Source organism: Lepisosteus oculatus, chromosome 7, assembly GCF_040954835.1.
Source record: "Lepisosteus oculatus isolate fLepOcu1 chromosome 7, fLepOcu1.hap2, whole genome shotgun sequence".
Lineage (NCBI taxonomy): Eukaryota > Metazoa > Chordata > Actinopteri > Semionotiformes > Lepisosteidae > Lepisosteus > Lepisosteus oculatus.
In genome coordinates this window covers 23,514,858-23,541,025 of record NC_090702.1, presented here as the reverse complement: position 1 = coordinate 23,541,025, position 26,168 = coordinate 23,514,858, and the positions used below count along the sequence as shown (strand labels likewise).

Here is a 26,168-nt window from a genome sequence, read left to right as displayed (position 1 = left end):
CCTCAGTTCTGTTTGTTTTCTTAGTTCGAGGCATGATCCTAGATTTGTAGGAAGAGTGACCTGTTGTCTTGCAATTGTTTTTGTTTGCTCCTCCCTAACACATCATTTCAGATCTTCAGTTTCATTGGTTATCTTGGTTAATTGGTTAACACTCTGTCATTTACCCCCCTGATCCTGTTTTACCTTGATGCAAGTCATAGAACTTATTTTTACACCTGCACAATTTCTGCATACTGTGTGTATTTTGCTGCATGGACATTTTCTTTCCAAACAGTCAAATTGGTGAATAATTATACTTTATTTCAATTGGGAAATGGCAAATTCTGATTAAATATGCATTTTGTGGTTAAAAAAAAAACAAAAAAATCTCAAATTATGTAATGGGTTCACAAACTTTCAAGCATGGCTGTAATCAAAACAGTTAAGTTTCTGGCTGTTAAATTTCTATCGAGTGTTGTTATGCATCTTCCTGAGGTTGTATTCCCTTACTGAGCACTGTCAGTACACTTAACACCCGCTACTACGTTAACGTTAAAAACAAATCATGTTTGGATCCCATTTGGAAGATTATGCTCGACAGTGTCTGGAGATCAACATTTATATTTTAAGAAATGCAAAAACATTGTACAGTTGGTGGGAAAGCATTGATGTTGGATGATGCCAGGCTTTACAATATTGAAAGGCTGAAGCCCAAATTAAACACAGCATTAAAACAGCTCCTTTCCCACCCCTTTATATTCTGTGTATTGACTCTGTATGGTATGTTGCCTGCTTCCAGGGGTAAAAAAAGTATTTAACATTGCTACATTCATCTGGCTTGTTAGATTTCCAGCTACTTTCAGATAACTATCCACAATCTACTTTCTCAATTCAAGATGTAGGGTCTACTCAGGTAAGTGGTGCAAAGTGTCCTATTGTTGGTAATGTTTGTTTGGTTGGTTTTGTCCTCAAGGTCCCCTGCTAGAAACGGCGTTGTGTTAACAGGAAAGATGTCCTCTCTACAGCTTGCTCAAACACCTGCTGTGGAACCTGCTCTAGCTGCAGTTCAGCTGAAACTCCAGCAAGCTGCACTATCTCTTGGTATGTAACAGCTGGCGCTGCTGTCTTTTCCCACATCCACTGGCCATGCAAGAGGCATCCAAAACACAATGACTTTAGTATAGCTGGGAAAGAGCTAGAATCCTTCCCTTGTAAATTTGGGCTCTGGATTTCAAATAGAAATATTAGGTGGGGAATTATATGGCAAATCTTACTATACAGTCCTCTCCTCTATTTGTATTCTATTAGTTTCAATTAAATGGAAGATTTTAACATTTCATGGCCTAGAATAGTTTTTAAGCCATGCAAAGTTGATATTTGTAGTGATATACTGTAAATACGGGAAACGGTGGTGAAACACTGGGACCCTGAGCTATCTGCGCGGAGTATGTTGTATGTTCTCCTAGTGTTCGTGTGGGTTTCTTCCTGGTGCTTCAGTTTCCTCCCTTAGTCCGAAGGCGTGAGTCGAGGAGAATTTGCTTCTGGGCAAGCTGGCCCTGGTGTGAGTGAGTGTGTTTGTGTTTGTGTCTGTGTCTCTTGTGTGCCCTGCAATAGACGGACATCCTGTCCAAAGTGTGCCATGCAATGTTCTTATTGCTTTGCTTGCTAGATAGGCTCTGGCTCCTCCGCAACAGCAGTTAAAAAATAGGAGGATGAATGGGTTTAGATACTGTTACAGGATTGTTATTACCGTCTTGGCATTAAAGTTAACTGAATGAGGATCTGCTACTATCTGAACACTGGGTGGCAGTGTCTACTGAAAAGAACAGGAACATCTTTGCCTTTATTGACTGTGGCATTTTGCATCGTACTAATTAAAATCTTTTTATTGAAGTTTTACAAGGGGAGCAAAACATCCACATAAACAGCTGAACAAAGCTTCCAAGCTATAAATCCTCTAAGTTACTGACCTTAAAATCACCTCCCCCCACCCTGCGAACCACAGAGACTAATATGGCAAAAGACAACATTGAAAGTACAATTAATCATTAAAAAAAAAGACCAAAAATAAAGATGAAGCTGAAACAGAGATAAAAATCAAAGGAAAACCAAACTAAAATAAAACAGGGATAAGAAAGTATAGAAAGAGAGTAGGCAATAGCAAAAGTCTCAGTTGCCCTTGGCTGTAATACTTAGGATACATCTTCAGTGTGAATTAGCTTATCTGTGTAGCTAAGAAAACATTGCCAAACACATTATAGTTTCATAGTGGAATCCTTCAGTGTTTAGCCTTTTTGAGCTTGTTTTAACTTCACTGAAATGTTAGTATTCTCCTAGTCTATATTATTATATAGGAACTCAAAACACCTCTCGTTGGGGAGGGGACCCACTCCATTCCACAGCTGAAGCACAGCAACCTTCTGGGTGAGCGCTATACGCTAGCAGCCCCATTATACAGTACAAAAACTCGAAAAGTGAGAAACCGCATCACCAGCTGAACTAAGTGGAAAACTTTAGTTGGGGAGACCAGATTGTCAGAACAGACATGTCATAAATGTCACCCTGGACTTGTGCAAACAGTGCGAAGCAAGGTCTTAAATGACAATTAAGTTGTGTCGTATCAAACAGAAGAACCTCCTACAGCAGAGTGTCCACTCCAATCAGCGAGCTGGTTCTCCCCAACCAAGTACTGGCCAGGCCCGGTATTGCTGAGATACTTCTGACTGAGATTTGACAAATTCATGGTTTATTCTGATAGCCGCTGGTATGGTGTGAGTTGGTGTGAATTCTTGTGAACTGCGAGAATGGAGAACTGGGTCCAGTTTATTTTTCCGAAGTATTGTAGAATGCAAATTAAAATCAACTTCATAGTGAATATGAACACGTGATGCATAACTGGACCAAGTGGAAATGTGAAGTATTCTCCACACGGAACGCAAAACAGTTACTTGGACACTTTGCATACGCTTAATACTTTCCAGTTTAATTAAAAGGTATTTTGCAATATATGATGGCAACGATACAACTAATTCAGATTATCTCTCTTATAACAGGCAATAATAAGACAATAATACTGTGTTGCAGTTTATTAAATATAGTAAAAATGTGTATGATAAACTTGGAAGTAGTAAACTGCATTTTCCCCCAGGGATCTCTTTTATAAAGATGTTTTTTAATATTTTAAAAGGAGCAAACTGCTTTGCAAGTTAGTATATATTAACCAATATTAAGCGCTTAAGGAAGACAAAATGTTGAATCCCCATGTTTCCAACTGAACACATTTTTAAAAAGTCTCAGTCACTTGTAACTTTGCAGTATTTAATTTTATTACTGAACCTCTATCAGTATAACTGTAAAAAAATATTTGAACCCATTATTTTCTTCATTTGATTTTCCCTTTCCTCTTTTGTGAGACGCATACAGTATGCCGATAAGTTTGAGATATGGTAGACTGATTTCAGCATCTCTGCTGCAGCCCGCTGGATACGTGATAAACAGGACTGTGAGTGTAAGCAGAAATGCCCCAGTGCTGTACAGCTGCTGTGTGTTCATGCACTGTATATCCTCCTGGTAAAACCCACTTTGCTTTATGTTTTACATCTCACAACAGCTCTCAAGTGTCTGGTGTCCCTCAGGGATCTATTCTGGAGCTCCTGCTGTTAAAATATCCAGAGTGCAGATGGTTGTTGTACTGGTCTGATGTCAGTATTCTGTTGTTATAACTTGATGCGATAGCACATCTGCAGCAAATATGATTAAGGAAAGGTTGGGGAATCATTTTTATACCACATATTTTATAAGCGCTTTTTGTACTTCCCTGCAATTAGTATTCCCTGTTTTTGTGAAAGTTTAGGATTTCTAGATGAGCATCCTGAAAGTGACTTGATAAGATTGTCACCCCCCTGTCTCATTGAGAATTGTATCTTAGCCTACAGCTCATTTGAGGAAAGATTGCGAAAGTTACCAGGAAGTATTTCAACCAAGGAAGGAAGGTGAACTTTAAACAGCAAAAAACATCTGTCCATCCATTATCAAAACACTTTTTACTAGTAAGGATCAAGACGAGTCTGTAGGACAAAGCACAAGGCCTAAATCAGGACGCAGGAGAATCGCAGGGTACATGCACAGGGGGACTCCTCAGAGACAGATAATCCTCATCTGAGAGTCATAGGGAAATGAGAGGAAAGCAGAACACCTGGGGAAACCCACATGAACATACAAAACATGCAAACTCCCCATAGACGAGACCCCTGTCCTGAATCAAACCCAGGACGCAGGAGCTGTAAGGCAGCAGCACCGACCAAGAAAAACATACTTGAGGAAAACAAATTGCAATTAATTTCACACGTCCAATAGTAGTTCAGTTTAGGAATCACTAGTCAAGACAACTCTAGATTTGTGGTGTTAACCTAAACTACACAGACATGGTTCCATATGCCATCTTTGTTTGAGCATAATGCAGAAACCACAATATTTCAGATCCATCAGACAAATTCATGCATATTTAACAATAGTTCCTTCACTCCCCCAATGTTGAGCAGAGTTTTAAACAAAAGGTCTTATACTGACCTGAAGAGAAAAAAATGGCTCCCATTTTTTTAGATGAATAAGCTTAGTTTTTAAGATGACATACTTAATATTGAACATCTGTCTTTTGACAGCTTTCCCATAAACAAAATGAGGTTAAAGCCTTTTCTGATCTTTAGTTATAAACTGAGAGCACAGATTGTATTGTTTGATTATATTACAGAAGGGAGTTTCAAATGTTTTACAGGTGTTTTGTTTGGCTCAATTTGGAACATTGCAACATGTCTGTATTTCACCACTACCAACATTTATAAACTGTTCCCACACATTCTCTGCGATGAAATCTCGTTCCATTTAGTAGCTTGTGGAGAATGTCTCTGAATGTTGTTTTCTTTAGTAGGCATACAAGACATATGAACATATGAACAAGTAATAGGTTATTATATACAAGACATATAGCATATGAAGGGGGGCAGTTTTAAAACTGAGGAAATGTTTAGTTTAACCTGAAACGAATTCTTAAAATTTAGATTTAAGATCTAAATACCAAAGAGACTGATGAATCCTATTCTAATTCCCCAGCGGATAGCAACTAGGGGGCTGAACACTACGGGACTCTGGCAGTGTAACCATATTTTGCTCCTGGCGTGCTGTGTAGTCGCAGCCCCTACGGATTGCTGTGTGTCTGTACATCTGCAGTGTTATCGCTGAGATGTGCGGCTTGCTTCTTTGGGAAGGTTCATGAGGGAAATAGGAAGTCACTTACAGGTGACAGCAGAGACTGAGAAAGTGCCAACCCATGTCCCCTTTCCTTGGACCAAGTTGAGATGCATCTTCTGGTATTTTTATGACTTCAGTTGTTGCGAACTGCACTCCAGAATGAAATAACCGAAGCACATGGACGCAAGATATTTGTTCTAATAAAGTGATAGAGCGATCAGTGTTAAAATAAGAGTATTCTGTAGCCCTTTGAGAAAGTAATTCTGAAGACCTGAAGCGAGAGACAGGGATTTTTGAAGTCTAGTTCAGAGGGCAAATTGTTGACTACATGGAGGACTGTAACTCTAGATCAAGTCCATTTGGATAGAATCAAGCCAAACTATTCAGGTCCTTGTGCACTGCCAAAAAATAAATCTGAAGGGGAACTAGGGCAGAGAGAAGAGTGCAGATGTCTGGATGATCGTGTTACAGTACACGTTCTGTATGAATTGTAGTTTATTACATTAGCAGGAAACACCAGCAAGAAAGGTACTGATATATTTAAGTCTGGATTGAAAACAGTTGGACTCAAAGGTGTAAGTCAGAAAGAGTTTCAAGCAATTCAAGAAGAGATTTGGAGGGTCTCGGCGGAAAACAATAAAGGGGGAATATTCACAGATGGGTTCAGTGATCCAGAATCTTGTGATCTTAAATCTCAATTAAATATTGAAACTGAAAAGGAAAAAAAATCTTTTCTAACGCAATCCTGGGATGCAAACTTAGAATACAAAAGTCGAACACAGAAAAGTTGAAGCCAGAGCTGAGTTTATTCTGTTCTGAACAGTTTAATGCTGTCCTTAAGGCACATTGGGAAGTTTTACAATCTGAGGACATGGTGAGGTAGAGTCATAAACAAATACAGCTGGTAGAGCACTGTTTGCATGTGTTTTTCTCCGTGTGCTATTTATAGAGTGCTCTTGCTTTTTCGTTGGTGAATGTGACAAAAACAAATGTTAAATGGTGACAGATACAGTGACAGTGACAAACACTACAAAATAAAAGTGATTAATATGCTTAAATTGCAAGTAAAAACGCCTGTGAAATGAATTATAAATTGCCAAAAACAACTGCTTTATTGCATTAAACTTAGTGACTAGCTTATTTCAGAAACTCATAAACTACCAGCCAACATGTTTCACAATGCTTGTATTTTTAACTCCAAATTGAATAGGCTAAATATGTTATGGGTAAAAAAAAATTACTCATGATCATTTTCGGCATGAACTGTGAAAAATGAACTAGTGAAAACCACGTCTGTGAAAATGAGAACAGAAAGGCACTACTTTACCCAGAGAGTTGTGGGAGAATGGAACTCGCTGTGTTATTGAAACTGATTCCCTGGCTTCTTGCAGTAAATGGCAGATGAGGTTAATGGATCAATTAGCTACTTTCTACCCAGATGGGCTGAATGGCCTCCTCTCCTTGGTAGCTGTTCTTATGTTCTTATCGTCTACATTGCAGTCCTTGGATTTAGATCTGGGTATGTTTAAAGATAACACATGTGTATGCTTTACAAATCATACAACTGTTATCTTGCCATAATCACTGCATTACAGCACATGCAGGGGATAATCCTGCTCTCCAGCAGGCTTTCCACAGAAAAGATTACTTGAAAGCAAAAAACTGTGCTTCTCAGTAATTCTCATGCGTTGCTTTTATTGACCCTCAATTGATTTACATTTTTGCTATGTGGCTGTAATGTCGCCCACACTTTAGTCTTTATGATGTTTTGCTAACAGGTGTGTATTAATTTTAAAATATTCAAAAACAAAATAATATCCCCATATTTGTATAGACTATTATCTGCAGCCCCTGAATGAAATGTTATCTTCTAACTTTAAAAGACATCTAACAAATCATCCAATAAGAGTTTACTAGTATTATTTTGGCCTAACTGCCTCTTTTTTTAAAAGGTAGCTCCTGATAACAAATTGTTCTTCATCCTTGTTTTTTTACATTCATTATACTGAGATTGTAACAAGGTAATGTTGATCAGGGCCTCGATATGGTTCATAATGAATCAAGCCTGCAAACCTGGTATGTTCCCAGTCATTTTGCATATATAAACTATATATATATATCTCAGTTTTAAATGATCACAATGAAATATTACATATAAATCAATGAAAAATTTAAAAAAACTTAAATCAAGTCCACTGCAACAGCTGAACTGCTGCTGGTGCTGTTACGACCAATAGGTGGTGCTCTTTCCTCTGGGCCACCATTCTCAGTTTCCCCCACTGGCACTATGGCACTATGCTGTAGGTGGCGCTGTCTTCCAGATTAGACATTAACCAAGTTTGTGACTCCTTGGTCCTTTGCAGTTTTAGAAAAAATAGGTGTCCTGGCTCAGTTCTACTCTGGGTTTGTTCAGTCTTGCTTTTCCAAAGTTCCCTCTTAATTCAGTTGATGAAGCAGGTTGTCACTTTATTGGTTGAGTAGTGGGGCTGTTGGCATATAATCACCCTGGTGGCTGCAACCCTTCAGAGATTGATTCATCTTTTGAGTTAAAAAGCGCTATATGTTAATGTTTTCATGTTTAAATTAAATATACACTATGCCCAAGGAATTATCAATTCATTTGCCAATTAGTCATTTCCCAAATTATTACATATTTTATGGTTTTAAGAATCATTCTGTTCTTTAGCAAATTATTTGACAATAAAGGAACTTTGAAATAATTTACTCAGGCCTTTGTTTTTGTGAATATCTGATGATAATCCTATAAATTGTTGAATGATTATCTAATGGATTTTTCAGTAGAGTTTACTGTACTGCTGTTCATGTACCACAGTGAGGACAATTATCTGCACATAGGTAAACTACCAGTGGAAGCACTCTGTGTGCAAACTGATCAGGATTCAGACAGTCTGAAGCTCCTGTTCTGCACTAATCCAGAAACCTTAGGAGTCAGTCAGCATGGTTCTTGGCCAAGAAAAGCCAAGTACGGACCCATTGCTGGCTAAACCTGTAGAAAAAGTTGGCAAAGAGAAAACTGACCATTTAAGATTCTGTCATTTTTTACCAACATTTGGTGTGTACTGCAATTAAACTGAGGTGAGGGAACCTGTGCTCCAGTCACACTTTTTGGTAGTTATTTGTTTGTAACAAATCTTTGATGACATTGAGGTATGGAAATTTGTTGGTTACAAAATATTTAATACATGAAGGCAGATATGATTAAGATGCATTATTTGGTCATCTTTACACAGCATTTTAGACTAATAACATTTAGATGCTTTTTTAGAATTAATACTTAATGTAAGGGAATACATCATTCTTACTGTATCCATATGTGAACAACAGGTATATAAAAGGCTTTCATTTCACAAAGAATCTTGATTTAAGACAGTCATCCAATTTCAAATCACTTCTGGACTGTAGGAGGAAACCCACATGAACACCAGGAGAACACAGCAACACCACACAGACAGCACCTCGTGTCCAAAATCGAACCCAGGGCCCCAGTGCTGCAAGGCAGCAATGCTGACCACTACACTACTGTTAAGGAGCTCGTTTCATTTCTAAACGTAATGCACTGCGTACAGTGCTAGTAAAGTGCCACACATCAGCACAGACCTTATTTTTAGTTTTGAGGTATTGCAGATGAAAACCTTATCATACTTATCACAACACTGAGCCTTTACCTCGTAGATATTGTTGGGAATGCATTGCATTTTAATCTGAGATCCCCGTTTGTGATTTTAAAATTCAAAGCACTTCAGGAATTTGTTTTTTTTTTTCCAAAAAGGATCTACTGTTTTTTTTTCCCGCTTAGTCCTGTGGGGTGACTATTTGCAGTTTGGCTTCCATGTTATAACCAGACCTGGACTACATATTATTCTATTTCAGATTTATTTCTATTCACGAAAATCATTGTCATCATCTTATTAAAAACTGTTCAAATATTTTATTGTGAGGCTCATGCTATTTTTCATTTTTCTTTAGACAAAATGTAAGCAAAACAGGTAGTACATTTTAAATAATTGTAATTAACAGCAGTAGGTGGAAAAGCTTATTAACAAATTCTTAACCATGGGGTAACATGCTCTCAATCCAGTATTCTTGAGTAATTCAGCACTGAATTACCAGGAATTCAAGTGACACAAGTCAAATTTAAAATATCTGGTTGCGAGTCACATTGGCATCCGAGAATGAAGGTCTCTAATAATGTCTACTAAAATAAATATGACTGGAAAGCAACCTGCTTGATTCCAATGTATGTTCATTGCATATTGGTGGGATGTTTCAGATTTGTACTTTTCAAGGTTCTCAAAGGATCTGCGCTGTGTTTTATTGTGTATTTCCATAGTCCTCTAGTGCCCTCAGTGCCCTTTTCAGCTGGTGGCAATAATTAGCTGAACACAGCATTTTCTACAGCCAGGATCACAGGGGGAAAAAAAGAATAGCACCGCACACACTCGCATCATGGAGAACGCTGTAGCCTGAAGCCATTAAGCCCTGTTAGAAAACTATCCTTGATTTGGGGTGAAATACGTTTCCAAAGAGCAGGTTGTCAGAAGCAGTAGCTGAATATTACTGCAGCTTATTCAGTCTGTTCTGGCCGGTAACTCTCTTAACACTCGTGCTGTTGTTGGGGTTTGATGTCCAGCTCCTGTGGATCCTAGGCTGTTACTTTAAAGACGTGCTCCCACAGTGAAGTCTTTTAGCACCCTATACCTGCATGAATTAAGGTATGAGTGCTGCAGGTGATTCCTGTACGTGGGAGGGTCTCGGATAAAGTGAAGCACAGGAAAGACCGTGGTAACAGGGCATGTCTCACAGCAGGAGTCTGCAGAGCGCCAGTATGAGCAAGAAGAGGCCGCCGGAGTGCAGCCCCGGGGCAGCTCGGCTGCGGTCAGGGAGCCTCCGTATGCGGGAGGTGCATGCTCTCGTGGGGTCAGAGGGGTCAGCGCTGACTACAGGCCGTGGAGCGATGAAATCATATCTCAGGGCCGAGAATTTCTCAGGCCCATCTGGGATGTGTAACGTCGTCTTTATGGGCTCCTGGCCGGGGACGGTGACCTAAAAGTAAGAAAGTAAGAGTTTAGTCAAATATTTCCTGTTCTTTTTAGGGACTTAACTGAACCCTCGAGCACAATTAAGATAGCTGCAATAGCAGAACTGAAATCTACTTGAAAATGTTCCACAGAATTTGTCTAGAATCCTGTCGGGATTTCATCCTTTTGTAACTGAAATTTAGCAAGACCAATTCGGTGTCCAAAGAAATTGTGATGTGAAACAGGATTTAATAAATGAGCAAGCCAAAATTAGGATTATGAAAGAAACCTAACTGATGTCGTGCTTGTTAATTTTTCAAACTGCCCGACCTGAAACTTTGGGGTCAGAAAAGTAAACTTACTTAGAAAACAGAAAAGAAAAATACTTCATGAATTCAAGGCACATGGGTAAGTACATGACATAGTGAAGAAAAAGAAACATTCAGTTTCTTTTATGGGACACAAATACCCCACTTATCTTGGCTTATTTCACTGTGGAAATTGAAAAGGGGAACTCTTCCACACAGGAGAAATGAACTCCTGGAGGTTTTTTTCTTTAAGCACTGGTATTTGTTATGGCTGCGTGAGGACTACTGAGTGATGGAGCTGTAAGGGATGGAGCTGTAAGGGTGAGGGTGTGGAGCAGTGAATCCCCAAAGCCCTCAGTCACATTGCAAAACAGTATTATTGTAGGTTAAGTAGAACATTAATTCAATATAAACAGACTATACTGAAGTTCTCTAATTTGCAAAGCTTTTAATTGTTTTTTCTTAAGTTCTGACTACTGTTTAGCACTGGTGAAAAAGTATGCCCATATGTATATTGTTCAACTGTGCAGAGCCTATGATTTAATAACTCAAGAGTTATTTTATTCTTCCTTCAATGACATTTGACCCGTGCTTCATTTGATATTATTTGCAGAAGTAAGTCAATATTAGTAATATTGGAGAGGTAAACTAGGGGATTGCAGTAGTTATAAGCCTTAAATGTATCCACATACATGAATAACTAATTACAAAATTCTAATAAAACTTAATTAAGCGCAAAGAAACAATATACAAAATACCAAAAGGGCTCCTGTGCAGTAATAACATGAACTAAGCAGGGGCATAATCTTCAAACACCACTCTGACTTTCTAGTTTAGATCCAGAGAATATATTCTTAATTCCAGTTCCAGTGTCCCCAAAACGTAATTTCGTTTTTTCAGAGTTACAGCACTTGGGGATGAATTAGGATGACACAAATAAGGATGACTACAACCGTCTTAAAGACTAAATAATTCAAAACATAAAAATATTGCAAATTCAGGATGATCTCTTGTGTAATATTGTAGCAAAATGATCCAAACCAGAACTGAAGACAGTAGTGTCTGGCATAGTCAGGATTATTGAGCAGGTCTCTGTTAGTGGCCCAGTGGATGTAGTTCGGAATGAAAGCCCAATGTGAAACACAAGAATGTGCTTCTTGTGAAGTGTCTGCCAGGGTTCCAGTCATCTGCGCTTTCCACTTGTACTCCATTTATATTATACTCATGTCAAAGAGTCATGTTAAACTTATAAATTACAAAATGAAATGTAGGATTAGTCTCAGTAAAATACTATGCGTAGTGTAAATAGTGCAATTACACATCCTAACTTGCTAGGAAAAAATAAAGAAATCAAATACTATGCAAGTGGCAAAACACAGAAAACGTCTAATCAAGAACATATAAACGGTACTGCTGAAGACCCTGAAGGTAAGTACAGCCAGTCTCAGGTTTTATTACTGCTGGGGCATTAGAAACTCTCAGCAGCAACACATGAGAACAGAACCCCTTTTAATTCAAGCAGATCTTTGTTTTTGTCCTACAGCTGCAGTCTCTGTCTCCGATTATACTAATAAACTAACATCTCATGACTATTAAGTTTGTTTATTAGCTAACCTTTAAACAGGCAAACTAATTGACATCTGGAGTTCATCTATCTAAAGTTTTTTTTCTTAAAAATCATATTTCGTCTTCTAAAAATAACAGCATTTTCCACACTCCGGACTGGACCACCTGTAGCTGATATTCAGCAGTGGTAAAAGCACAGTTCAACCTAAAACAGAACTTTGTTTCATGCTTACATCCTTATAACGCAAAGCACATGAATGAAAAAAGGTTAATTTATTTACAACGATGTTCTACTTCTTATCTGTTTCCATGGAGCTATTTGGTGCAACTCTTTAATTCCATACATCAATATTTGTTAAATTATCTGTAGTTACAGCCTAGAAGAATGTTTGGAATACTGGAATGTCTAGTGTTTGACTGCCCCTGATTTACAAAATATTTTGTTTAACAGCTGGGCCTCACAGTCCCCAATAAAAACTCAGGCTCAATGTAGGGAAAAAAAGGTCAGAAGAGCTAGACAATATATGCATTGTTCTGTTATTTACACTGTAGGTCACATAAGTGCTCTGCTTACTGTTTGTGAATGTTTTCAGCACACTAAGGCGACCACTTCAAGACTGTTTATAATTATGCTCTGCTTTGCTTATTTTAATAGTAAATAAAGTGGAGTAGGCAAGGCAATTATTTATTTAGTTAAATGAAATTGGCTTTGTTATGTATTGGACATGTTCCATTTAAGCTTTGATTTCATAACATATGTAGGAATACAACAAGCACATATGTACAGTATATATTGTACCTCATAGCTATTACAGAATTCTGGTAGATGTATTTATTTTTATTTTTGACAAGACATTTGTCTTTTTTTCCATCTGTTTTTCAGTCAATCATAACACTTGTCCTCATATTGTTTGAAATAGTTTTTAAAAAATGTAAATGCACCAATCTTTAAATGGTGCTTCTGTTCTATATAGAATTATTTAAAGAAACTCTCTTTTCTGTCTTTTCAGTTCATGTTGTTAATTGTGCGGAGAAATAAGGCTGCAGTAGGCTATACAGCAATGTGAGTGGCATGTATTGTACATGCTGATATTAATCCATTAAATGTGGTTATAATAGTGGAATAATACAAAGCAAATAAACAGTCTTCAGGTATTGGTAGTTCTTACCCTTTTATCACAACATGCTGAATATATACTCCTCTGTACTTCACAAAATAAAATGTGGTTAATTTGCAGTACACTCTGACATGGGTCAGACGAATAAAACACTTGTTCTGCTGCTGCCTTGAATCTGCCTGACCACCGTAACGATATGTAACACATTTGTCTACTTTGTAAAAGAGGCCTTAAATAGATACTTTTCTATAGTAGTAAATATGAGCTGTCTTTAAGGATCTAGTTCTTCCACATATAGAAGGAAGAAACCAAATGATGATCTGTGCTGTGTTCTGTGCTCTTTCTCTCAAAAAGGCGGCAGGAAACATTTAGAACAGCAATCTCTCTGGAAGACACCCCACTGTCGAGCTGAAAACCTGTTGATTTGAGTATGTCAGTACTGTAAACATTTAACTGGCTTGGCAGGTTTGGGCTTCTTTTCTTAAAAAATCAGTTGACAGAGCATTCCACTACACACAGCTATAAGTCTTCTGTTTGCACTGAGAAGGTTTACAGTTGTAATGTCACCAAATCACCGTTCTTGGACTTTATGTAATATTGACTCCTATTTTGTCACCTTGACAGAACCTCATATTTCTATAAAATGCATGTGGAGAAACGCATGTTTGTATTTTTCCTCACAAAACCATTTTGCAAAATTTTATTCTGGGGCAAAATTTAGCTTTTACAATTTTGTGATTGAGTTAGGTATGTGGACTGAAACGGTCACCATGAAAAAAAAAGCCTGTTACAATCTATTGACTGAACAAGGGAGAGGAAAACTTACAACACAATAAAACAACATATATAAAAAACATAGCAAAATAGAATTTCAAATGAACATACCAGGACTACTATATCTGCACGTCAGAGTCCTTGTCAGATCTCAAGTTTTTAATGGTGTCTTCCATCATTTTCACCTGACTTCTAACTACCTGGGGTTTGGCTCCTAGATTTCAAATGAAAATATTACTAGTTCTGAATTATGATTAAGTGTAAGCCTGTATGTCATTTGTAAAGGATTATACATATCTTTATATTGTGCTGTAAGGTGCTTATGAGAGAGTTCAACTGATGTGTTACGGAAAATTCCCTTGCAAATGGCCTTGAGATGATGGATGCAAAGTTTTAGAAATTATGTGGTGGTGGATGTTGTTAGTGTTTTTTTTTTACTCATGGATTTTACAGAGAAATTATATAAATGTATATAACCGGTATTCTGTCATTTTTGTATTTTCGTTTGGCTACTGGTCCTGTAGGCGATGTTTTTGGGAATCTTTTTAAATCCGCACAGCTGAATTTGGGCTTATTGTGTATTCTCTAGTGGTTAAACTCATACAATGAGTCAGTGCAGGTGGAGCAGACAGACATCGCCCAAGAGGGTGCACAACTGCTTCGACATTGTATCTGCATTGAGCTTCCAATCACACTTCAGCCCTCCTTCGGAGTCTCATTTCCCTGTCTTTCATCTAAAGAGTGATTGGGGATGTCTCTTTAACCAGATATACTATCCATAAGTGAGGCAAATACTGCTGCACCCTCCTCCTCTTGTTTTATTGGGGTCTACCACCACGACTGACTGCTGCATTCGTGCATCCTGTGCTCTTCCCAAACGATGGCTCTCATCTGAGCTCAGCATCCTTCCCTGCTGTAGTAGTCTCCTTACCTTCAGTTTGTAATTCCCAGGTAAGAGGAGTCTGTAGTACTCCCCATTCTTGTCAGTTTTGAAGGGGCAGAGGTTGTTCCTCCCTTCCACTTCCACCAAAGCATTTTGTATTGGAGATCCATTGGAGTCAAATACCTGCCCCTTCACACCTGTTGAGAGATCTTTATCATATTATTCTTTCATCACCACGTCACATGAGCCTTTGTAAGCATCTATTCATTAGTTATTACTATTAATTAGTTAATGCAGAGGCCAGTCTGGCTGAGCCGTTAACAATGTCTGCTGAAGGTCTGTACATTGAAAGGGTCATTTGAATCGGCTACCTCATGTCAGAGTCTACAAGGTATTCGTTTCTTATGCTAAGTTCCACTTCTGCCAGAAATCTGTCCAGGACTATTACATGTTGTACTTTCAGCTTAGAAAGTCTTGGTCACTGCTCATCCAAAAGACAGTTTCCTCTTTAAAACCGGAACTAAACATCAGGCCAAGGAATTAACACATGGTTAATAGGGGTTTTGGTGCCCTATCTTTGCCTGGTTGCGGAAACACACACTCACCCAGGTGGACCTGTTGCATGTAGGCCAGCAGTGCAGGTTTGTTCGCTGCCCAGAGTCCTGGGAGTTCTGTTATGGGGGGATACTTGCAACATGATACCTCCAGAGTGATTTCCAGACACTGCCCCCAGACGTAGTTGTAATCCTGCATACCCCCTGTAAAAAATATAATTAAATAACAACATCAAGGCTGTGTTGTAAGATAAATGCGCAGCCACTGTGACAGAGCCTCCTGTCCTCTCTCCAAGGCCTGTGGAGGTCTTCTACAGCAGGTCTGACCGGCTGACTCAGATTCTATACAATATAAAAGGGCGTTCTTTCTTCCGAGCTCCACATTTTGGCATTTTTGTATTTGGTGTACTTTATTTGTTTTATTTGGTTTTAAAACAATTGTTAAATATTATACATAAAATAAAAATAACTGTCTGTCTTTACTGTCGTTACATTCTAACTTCATCCTGAGATCTGTGTTTATATATTAACATTTAGAAGTGTTTGAGTACAGGTCAAAAAATAAAATAATTCCTTGCAATCTCATAGAAGGACCTGTGAGATATAGAGGTGACTTTGAGAGCAGAGCAGGTGAAAACTGAGACATATCTTCACCAGTTTCTACACAAAATGGGTTATTTGACAACCTATAGGAACTGTGCCATGTAAGAGGACCAAGTCTGGATTCAACCCCATGACTCTGCAATTAGATAAATTACAGTTTGCGTGTCAACTTTCAATAAGCAGCCTGGTCTCCATTTAATTACTGTTTTGTCAGCTGCTAGGAACAAGAATTCTCAGAAAGAGTAGAAATGAAGAAGATAATGTGTATCTTCTATCCCACTCTGGTAACAGACGATACCAGAAAGAAAAGAGCATAAGAGGAGACAACAAAGAAAAAGTGAAATTTTTATCTAAAGGCTGGACCTTCTATGATAGTTGGATATTATTAATCAAGAAAAGAATTGATCATTGTCCTTGTTTTTGAGTATAAGCCACTGTTTGACTATGTTTTATTATCTTATTTCTTTCATTATAGAATCTGATGCATATCAAATGAAACCATCTCTCATTGACTATATCTAAATCTATATTTAACCAATATATATTTACACTACATAGAAATCCAAAGATCAGGGTACTAAATCAGGGTGCTTATGCTGCACCTCCCTGTTTTGGTTTCTCTGAAGATTTTGAAATGTGAAAATCACCACTGACCTGGTAAGGCGTACCAGTAGTATCCATTAGTAATACCGTCTTTGAAAGCCTTCGTCTGATCACAGTTGTTGCCCTTGTGCATCAAAGTGTGGTTAAAGGAGTAGGTTTTAGCAAGGTGGACAAAAATGTCATTGTCTGGCGATATACTGAACCCCTTCTGCAGTTCAGCTCCTGATTTGAACGGCAACAAAAGAGAACTTCAGCCTTGAACTGGTTCAGAACTTTTCATGAATTACAACATGTCTACAACACCAGTCAGCAAAGTCTAATAGTTCAATTCTAGTATACCAATTCCAGAAACGCTGAAACCTGATTCTAGAAATTAAGCTATGGTCATCCTTTTTTATGCTCAAAAGTTTCTTATATATGAAACATAAAAATATAATTGATGATATTGTACAAATTCAAGAAGTTTGCACATTCTTTTACAAGGTGTGACATATGAAACACCTTCAGTAGTTGGGTTTCATACAAATATTTTTGTCAATTATACTCAAATAGGGAGTATATATTCCAGTCCTGTACAGTGATCAACACTATGGAGTTCAGGAGCTGCTGCTAGATGGTGTCATGTCATCAATACATGTAAGTCTTTTTTTAAATCACAAAATAAATCACCGTTTTAAAATAATTTTGTTGAAAAAAAAATATTTTCATCCCCACCTCCAGGGTTTTAGGTATACCTCTGGATGAGGATCCCAATATATTTATTGAGACTCATATAATCTAAAGCCCTCTTGAGAAATTTCCCATGCATCTGTATAAAACCTCTTGGCACAGAACAGTACAGTGGGTCCCAGCATAGTCCTGAGGGATCCCTCTCTCTTAAGTTTCTTAAGTTTTCTTGATTGCAGGCTGATTGATTTTAATTTTCTATTTGAGAAATACTTTTGGATTTGCTTTCAGGTTTTACAACATTAAATGGGATTTATACTTGGTATTATTTGACCAATTTCTGAGTTTAAGAAAACCCTGTATTTATTTCTGTTAGCTTTAACGCAACCAACTGGTCACTGTGGGAGTGTCTGAGTCCACTGTCATTTCCACCTGTACCCTTATATCATACAGTACATTGTACTTAACACATTAAGAGCAGTTAAGACAGGGCTAAAGGGGAAAACTAAAACATTTTGAGGAGAGACTGCATGAAGTTTTGTACGAGTCTAGAACAATATGTTGGACACTTTGGAAAGCAAGAACTGCATGCAGGAATATTCCAACAAAATTCTAAACAAGCAAACGGATCAAAGATTCAGCTGGAATGAAATGGAGGCACCGCAGGGCTCTCCCTGGGCCAGGGGTGGGAACCAATGGTTGAGGGGAAGTACATAACCACACAAAGCTGTGTTCTGAATGTGGAAGAGAATGTCAGACATCCAAACAAAAACAAGTGCAGCTCGTACCCTAGACAGACTAGTGAGTCTCGATCTGTGCTAGCCAGTACCTCTGGTGCAGCTCGTATCCCTAGACAGACTAGCGAGTCTCGATCTGAGCTAGCCAGTATCTCTGGTGCAGCTTGTAGTCCTAGACAGACTAGCGAGTCTCAAACTGTGTCAAAAGTATCTCTAGGTGCAGCTCGTACCCCTAGACAGACTAGTGAGTCTCGATCTGTGCTAACAGTACCTCTGGTGCAGCTCGTACCCCTAGACAGACTAGCGAGTCACAATCTGAGCTAGCCAGTACCTCTGATGCAGCTTGTACCCCTAGACAGACTAGCGAGTCTCAATCTGTGACAGCTCGTACCCTTAGATTAGCAAGTCTCGATCTGTGCTAACCAGTATCTCCAAAGCACCTCGTACCCCTAGACAGACTAGTGAGTCTCAGTCTATGCTAACCAGTATCTCCAGAGCAGCTTGTACCCCTAGACAGACTAGCAAGTCTCGATCTGTGTTAGCCAGTACCCCTGGTGCAGCTTGACCCCTAGACAGACTAGCGAATTTCGATCTGAGCTAGCCAGTACCTCTGATGCAGCTCGTACCCCTAGACAGACTAGCGAGTCTCAATCTGTGACAGCTCGTACCCTTAGATTAGGGAGTCTCGATCTGTGCTAACCAGTATCTTCAAAGCAGCTCGTACCCCTAGACAGACTAGTGAGTCTCAGTCTATGCTAACCAATATCTCCAGAGCAGCTTGTAACCCTAGACAGACTATTAAGTCTCGATCTGTGTTAGCCAGTACCTCCACAGCAGCTCGCACCCCTAGGCAGATGTGTGAGTCTTTATCTACTTTAACCAGTACCTCCGTTGCTGTTGTCGTAGGGGTAGCTGGCCACCACTGCTCCACCATGCAGGTTTGCCGACAGGATGAATGGCTCCGAGTGTACCCAGTTCATCACTGCCTGCACCTCCGGCTCCCGGGGTCGCCTGTCCTCCATGAAGGCATCGGGAAAGTTTCGGTTCAGGTCGATGCCATTCTTATTGAACCTGCATGCACGCCAAAGGAGAGGAGCATAAGCAACACTGGCACTGGGGCTGAAAAGCCTGGTGAGTAGAGCTTGGCGATATACTGAAAATTTACCGATACCAACGTAAGAATGTCTCACCGACCTAAATTTGTTTATGTCGGTATGCTGACATCAACAACTCTACCTCAAAATTCAAAGCTGGAAATACCAGAGTGACACTGAGCAGTTAAAAGGATTTAAATATAATTTTGAAATTCTTTATGGAATCCTAAACTGTCCCTGGTATCCAAGTGGATATGAATATGGCATAAAATATGTGCCCTACTATTTTCACCTAATTCAGATTGTTGGGGTTTGATAGCAGAAGGTATAGGAAAGCAGTAAGAACGTTTTCCATTATATTTAAAGGTTGACAGTGCTGAGTAAAAGATGAGAGCAGTAAATACCCATTTCCATTCCACTTAGTTCCATTTCAGTGCTCCTGCCTGACAAGGTTAATACACAATAGAGGGATCTGTATTAATCAGGATCAGCAAGCAGCTCATTCTTCACCAGAGCAGCTTGCACCCAAATTCCTGGGGAGGTAGTGGACAGTATGTCTCACTTCAGCACTTGCTGCGTTAAGGAGTAGTTAGAGCTCTGGATTTGTAACTAGAAGGTTGTGGTTGCAGGCAGAGCACTGCTGTTGTGCGCTTGAGCAAAGTACTTGCTCAGGTTTTGGTGACATATATACTTTAGCCACCAGAAGTATGAAAGAATACAAATGTAAGTCTGTTTAATTAAAAGATTTGTCCAAATGAATGACTGACGTTTTTTTTTGTTTGTTTTGTACTCTGTCTTGGAAATGTCATCATTTTTCCTGAGTAGAGGAGCAAAAGATCAATTTACATAATTTATATCAATTATCATTAATGACACAAGCAGGTATTTCTTTAGAGGAGATGGAAATAAACAAATAGAAAACAGGTAGTCCTTTAAATTACTTATTGTTTGCCATAAACAGCTTTATGGTAGTTTTCCTTTCTAATATGTTATAGGTTTGAACTTTACTAAAATCTCTTACAGGCCCACAATTAAAATCCTTCTCATGTGGCATAGGCCCCTCTGCTAAGATTTCTATTAAGACATACTGTATATGTGAAGATGGATGAATTAAACACTATGAAGTCAGATGAGTGATAAAGTGTTCACGCTCAGTAATGCTTGTTTATAGAAAGTGAAAAAATTCTACTGATTTACTGCAGTGAATGTCAAAATGAATATAGACAGTGCCATTAAGAAAACATCAACACTGTAAATCTTAAACATATGACATTATTTAAAAGCTCATTTTAATTAACTCCATTTAACCCTAAGGACTTACTGCATCAGAATAGTCCAGCACTTAATCTGAGATTCTTTGTTTCAGGTCATCTTATTTTACCTAAGACATGTTCTGCACAATGATCAGAGCATTCTCTTGTGTGTCTTTGCAGTTGCAAACATTTAAAAACCTGCTTAATAATCTTTTTATTACAGCTATTAACATATAATTTCATTTTACTGTTAACTGTGTTAATTTTGTCAGTATACAATATTTTTTAAACTTCTGTTTCATGTTTTGATTAGAAAATTGGTCTTATTATCCTAAATACCATCACTGTTATTATCATCATTATTATCAACTCCAACTCTTGAATAGGAAATAAAGGGTGAAGAACGTTTTTACTTAGACAGTTCAGTGTCTTTTAAGCAGGAGAACCTAAACCATTTCAAGAGACTGGGTGTGGTGTGTGCATGTCTATTTCTGTATTTATGTGGCAGGCTGTTGGGTGTGTTTTTGTGGTTCAGAAGCTCATGTGTAGTAGTTACGTACAGAGAGGGGACAATATCATACTCACAGTTATTATCTAATTATTCCCTGATGTGTTTTTCCATGGTTAGAGAGAGAGATTGTTTCCCCAGTGACAACATTGCACAAAAATAAAATAGTGTGTTTAAATGATTATTAGAAGATTTTATGTTCCACAAGAAACTGTAATTGACCCACCACATGTGAGCCCACGTCTTGTGGCTGTGGTGAATTTCATGTTCTGTTGCAGGTTTATTGTGTGCTTCCAAATTATAGGGTACCATCATTTTCAGATCAAAAATCAAAACCGCTCAGCAAAATTCTAAGTGAAGTACCTCATAGCAGAAACCAAGAACCTACAGCTTTCTGTTTTCTACATATCTTAGATGTCTTATATATCTTGCTTATATTCAAAAAGACTTTATTGAAGGGTAAGACTATTTCACTGAATGAACTTGAAGAAGAGAAGAAAATATATTTCCTGACTCCCCAGATCACTTTATGAAAGAGGTTTTGCCGAATTAAAGTATTTTCTGAAAGTGGTATTCTGCATTTCGTCAGTCAGTCTTTTTCCTATACTTTTTTACAGTTCTTTTCATGTCATTCTAAATTCCCTAAGTTAGGTTGTCATGGCTTTGGCTGTATGTGACAGGAAAAATCATTTAGAAATTCCAACATTTCCAAAGGACCATGTGCTTTTCTGTGTGCAGCTGTTTGAATGGCTCATCACAGAAACACAAAGGGCAGCTCAGGTGTGAGGACACAGCCTTGTTGCGCTGCTACTGAGAACAATACATGATCCTCTGGGGTTGCCCCATCTGTTAGCAGCCCTGACCTGTGGGGTTGTGCACTATGTCCTTTCAGTGTAACCACTCCTTTTCATTGTGGATGACAGCTGTCAACAGGACCAGACAAACAGAACGATGCAAGCTGGCACTAGTCATTGATTAATTAAGTGATTGATTGAAGCCGGGTTTAAGATGTTAAGATGACATTTCTTCAAACTGTAACAGCTCTTCAGGATACAAATCTCATTATTTACTTTTGATACGTCTTTTTAGGAAGACTAGAGACTGGAACTTGCATAAGCCTTTGCTTATTCAATAATCTGCTTCTGCTCAAGTGCAAGATTTGATGCTGAAGCAAAATGTAATCATTATAGAGTCAGTGTTACACTGTATCCCAGTTTCATTCCAAGGTGATCAGTAGTTGTACATAAAAACCTGAATGTCTAGGATTCAGCTGAAAAAAAATTGTTCTGCAACAAAACGTAGGGATGAGTATAGATTGTAATGTCTGCCTCGAACATAATGTTCATGTAATGCACAAATGAATTTGTGCAGGACTATGTCAAATCATTTGGACTAACTCTGTAATCAGATTAGTCTCTGTCTACAAGGAGTCTTAACTGTCGGTTTTCAGCCTGAAAACAATCGAAATGAGGTTTGTGACTTGATGGTCAAGCACTGAGAAGCATGAAAACCAAATGGATGATCTAGGTGGGAAGAACAAGATGGTTTGTGTTCAATAATAACTAACAGCTAGCTACAGCTGCTGTTGTAAACAGTGGGAGAGCTTTTGTGGTGCTATCAGCCCTGCCTTCTGGGATAGACTCTGGCCTGCTTTGTCCACAATAGGATAAGAAACGTCCTGAAAAACATGTGTGTGGACAATGGGAACATATGTCTATTAAAAAATGTCATTTCAGCTCTCTTTGTTTCATTTGTGTATCGTGTCCAAGAAAGCTTATCAACTCCTAATGAAATATCCTGATAGACATGGTTGCATCCCAACCAAGACATTTTTGTTCCAGTACAGGACTATTATAAACAATGGGATGTAAACATTGCACAGCTTACACCAGCATGTGACAAAAAACAGCATCCTCTTATCAGGTCAGTTCTTATCAGGCTTCTAAACAGGTTGATCTCAGCAGCTGCCCTTGACACACACCTACATAAAGTTTTTAGCATTAACTGTGTTTAAGGTAATAAAAAACATTTTTGTGTTGGGGTCACCATTGTTATTACTATAGCTTTCATGCAGAGCTGAAGTCATGGCTGGCTGACTTCAATGAAAACAGAATAGTGTTGATGTGCTCTTTAACAGCTAGAAAGCGTAAACCATAAAGTACAAAGCCAGAGACTTTTAAAATAGTTGTTTATCCAATGTCATTATGTTTTCAGCCTTGGTTTTGCTAAATCTTCTCATTTCTGTTATTTCCGTGTTATACCAGTAAGCTCTCTTCAGTTTAATAAGAGCCCTTTCTCATAACCTAAAGAACTCTAGTTTGTGTTGTTGTCACAGAGTAGGGTGCTGTAGGGTACATAAATCATGCCAGTAAATCCAATATATCATCAAAGCCAAAGGTGCTTTCATTTTTCATGGCCACATTTTTCCTTCAATTAAGGTTTTCCATGACGTTCACGAAAGAAACAGGTATGATGGTAATTGGTTTCAGTCCATCACAACACCGGCAGACTTTGTGGTACCTTCAGTTCCCAGCTCTTCAGAAACGTCTGAGCTCACTGCTCACCACCATTTCACCCTCCAGCCCCCTATTGCTCTTGCCTTGAGTGAGATCCCCAAATCAGAACCAATTGTTCCAAGGTGCATTTTGACATTTAAACTATTACTAGGTACTTTCTTCAGATGATGGCTCATTATAACTATAGAGTGTGTAAAAGATGTGTGTTTGGTGAGTGTAAAAGTATTTTTTGTGCTCTGTCCAGAAGCAGGCATGAACCCAGTGGAAGGCTTTAGAATCAAACCAATGGCACTTGGTAACAGCCATAGAACTTCACTGTAGACCACTTCACGGCATCTTCCAAGCAGCTTTTCAGTGGAAGCTACGCACTGCACATGGCGTTTCTCACCTTCCCACAGAATACACACAGTCGTGGCTGGAGGCCTCAAACCCGTCAGGGTTCATGGAAGGCAGGATGTGGATGCGGCTGCTGTCAATGAGCTTGGTGATGATGGGGTCTGTCATGTAGTTCGACGTGAGATGGTTTATCAAATGAAGCAGCAACACTCTCCCCACCACCTGAACACGCACACACACAAAGCTGTTAGAGGGGGAACAATACAGGCCTATACAATACATGCCATCTGCCAAAAGCCAAGTACTATCACCTGCTGTTAGTTCTTTTTTAAATTCATGTAATCCTTTCGGTGCAGCGTGGTGGTGCAGTGGTTAGCATTGCTGCCTTGCAATATTGGGCCCTGAGTTCAATTCCTGTTGTACTATCAGTGTGGAGTTTGTATATTCTTCCCATGTCAGCATGGGTTTCCTCCATGGGTGCTCTGGTTTCTTCCCACAGTCCAAAGACATACTGGTAGGTTAAGTGGCTTCCAGGGTGTACCCCATTTTGTGTCCGTTGATTGCAGGGATGGGCTCCCCTGCCACCCCAAATTGGATGAAGTGGTTAGAAAATGGATAGATGGATAATCAAGTGGAAAAGACACTATGCGACCATGATCTGGTACAAATTTGTCTCTTCCTTCTGCCAGCAAGTTAATTTGTACCAATATTCTGGTTCTGCTTGAGCGCAAGCAAGCATGGTCTGGTCACTGAGAAAATGCTGGGCTAATGTGTTCAATGGACCAAGTTAATGAAGAGGTTTTCATGTAGTCTAACTGCATATCCTTGTGGTTATTTTGCTTCTTATTTGATGCTTATTTTAATGTTTTCCTTAGATTCTTAACTGCCTTGCAGATTCACAGGGTCTCGGAAATCTGTAGCAATATGTAGAAATAAATAGTTCCAAGAAGGGAGCTGTGTCAGCATGTGTAGGCTGCAAAGGAACAAGTAAACGTTTATTCCATGCTGAAAAGAAAAGAAACACAACGTTTGGGCTGTGGAGCCTTCTTCAAGTGTGAGGTGTGAGGTGTGTCTAGCTCACACCTGAAGAAGACTCCATAGCTGAAACATTATGTTTCCTTTCTTTTCTTTTCAGCATGGAATAAACCCATTACCTGTTCCTTTGTAGAAATAAAGGTCAAGCACATGGACAGCTGAGTACTTATGTGTAAAGCAATTGGACTTCCATGTTTCTGCTGTGGTATTTGTGTTGGAACAGTGGGTTCTGATAATTTAAGGAGAAACAACCAAGAATCATGGAAAAATGTCCAACAAGGAATGAAAAAATGATAAACACATTTTTTCAAGTTATAACTTAAACATCTTCCTTTGCAATTTCTCATATTTACCATGCCATAGCAGACAACCCTTTGGGTAAAGTGCCTCTTGCTCTGTTTTAAATAGGCTTGCCCTGTACTTTTCATTTGATTCCTCTGTTTGGTGTCTAACTGCTGCTCCAGTCCACTGGCTTGACTTCGACAGGGCCTTTGAGGATTCTGAAAGCATGAATCAGGTTGCCTCATATTCTTCTCTGTTCAAGACTAGAAAGATTTACCTCTTTTAGCCTTCTAGATTTCTTTGAGCTAAGAATGTACCCAGCCACTCGTCTCTAGACTGATTACTATACATGCATTTAGTTCGATGTTTAAAATTTGCAATTTGAGAATGAATCTTTTATAAGGAACTCTGTCCAAAACCTTCTGAAAATCTACATATACCAAGTCATGTGCTCCTATCCCATTACAGGTCCCGCTTTTGCTTGTTTAAAGGACTATAACAAATTAGTTAGGCAATCCACAGAGACCAGAATCCTATACCTACAAATGACCCTCTAGTTTATTTCTAGTTATCATTTCTATAACGTTACATTTACCAGAAGTGACATTTATCAATTTATAATTACATTTTTGGAAGAGTTCATTTTTGGATGAGAACAATAGCAACTGTCCAGTCAGCTGGACTCCTGAGTGAATATTGATGTAATCCACCTGCCAGTTCCCTCTCATTGTCAAACCCACTTCCCTTTATCATCATTGAGACACTTTACCTAATCCTTTACTGGTCATTTTGCTTGTGTGAAAAACTAGCCTTTAAACTTGACTTTGACTTTAGCCACAATGCAACATTTTTTCTCTCTCTCTGCCCTTCTACTGACCTTTTGACTTGTGCTTATAGTTCATTATATTCCCTTTCTCTGTACATTTGTCTTAAATGATTTATTATACCATTTGTGCCTGTGCTTCCTATTCTTTGATTTGCTTACTCCTGGGATAAATGTGCTCCCTGTTGCAAGGAATGTCTTTAAATTATCAGTATCCATTTTCTACTATAGAAATATACCATAT

General features: G+C 38.7%; 1 protein-coding gene and 1 long non-coding RNA gene across 3 annotated transcripts in view; one reads left to right on the top strand and one right to left on the bottom strand.

The window, feature by feature from the left end:
* The first annotated feature begins 387 nt into the window (after nucleotides 1–387).
* Nucleotides 388–26,168, top strand: part of LOC138240816 (uncharacterized) — a 42,707-nt gene continuing 16,926 nt past the window's right edge. The window contains exons 1-2 of the long non-coding RNA XR_011190066.1: nucleotides 388–1,080; nucleotides 18,984–19,208. This is a non-coding gene — a long non-coding RNA (uncharacterized lncRNA). The remainder of the gene's footprint in view (nucleotides 1,081–18,983; nucleotides 19,209–26,168) is intronic.
* cpm (carboxypeptidase M) overlaps nucleotides 6,014–26,168 on the bottom strand; it is a 42,036-nt gene continuing 21,881 nt past the window's right edge. The window contains exons 4-10 of one of the 2 annotated variants that reach the window (XR_001479022.2): nucleotides 23,837–24,006; nucleotides 18,964–19,148; nucleotides 16,726–16,896; nucleotides 15,520–15,672; nucleotides 14,963–15,111; nucleotides 14,143–14,245; nucleotides 10,209–10,290 (exon numbers count right to left, since the gene is read on the bottom strand). Coding sequence is in view for 1 of the 2 variants with exons in the window: in XM_006633577.3 (XP_006633640.2) it covers nucleotides 10,045–10,290; nucleotides 14,963–15,111; nucleotides 15,520–15,672; nucleotides 16,726–16,896; nucleotides 18,964–19,148; nucleotides 23,837–24,006 (1,074 nt within the window). In the remaining variant the exon portion in view is untranslated. Of the gene's footprint in view, nucleotides 10,291–14,142; nucleotides 14,246–14,962; nucleotides 15,112–15,519; nucleotides 15,673–16,725; nucleotides 16,897–18,963; nucleotides 19,149–23,836; nucleotides 24,007–26,168 lie in introns of both variants that reach the window. The other variant, XM_006633577.3, reaches the window with a different exon arrangement.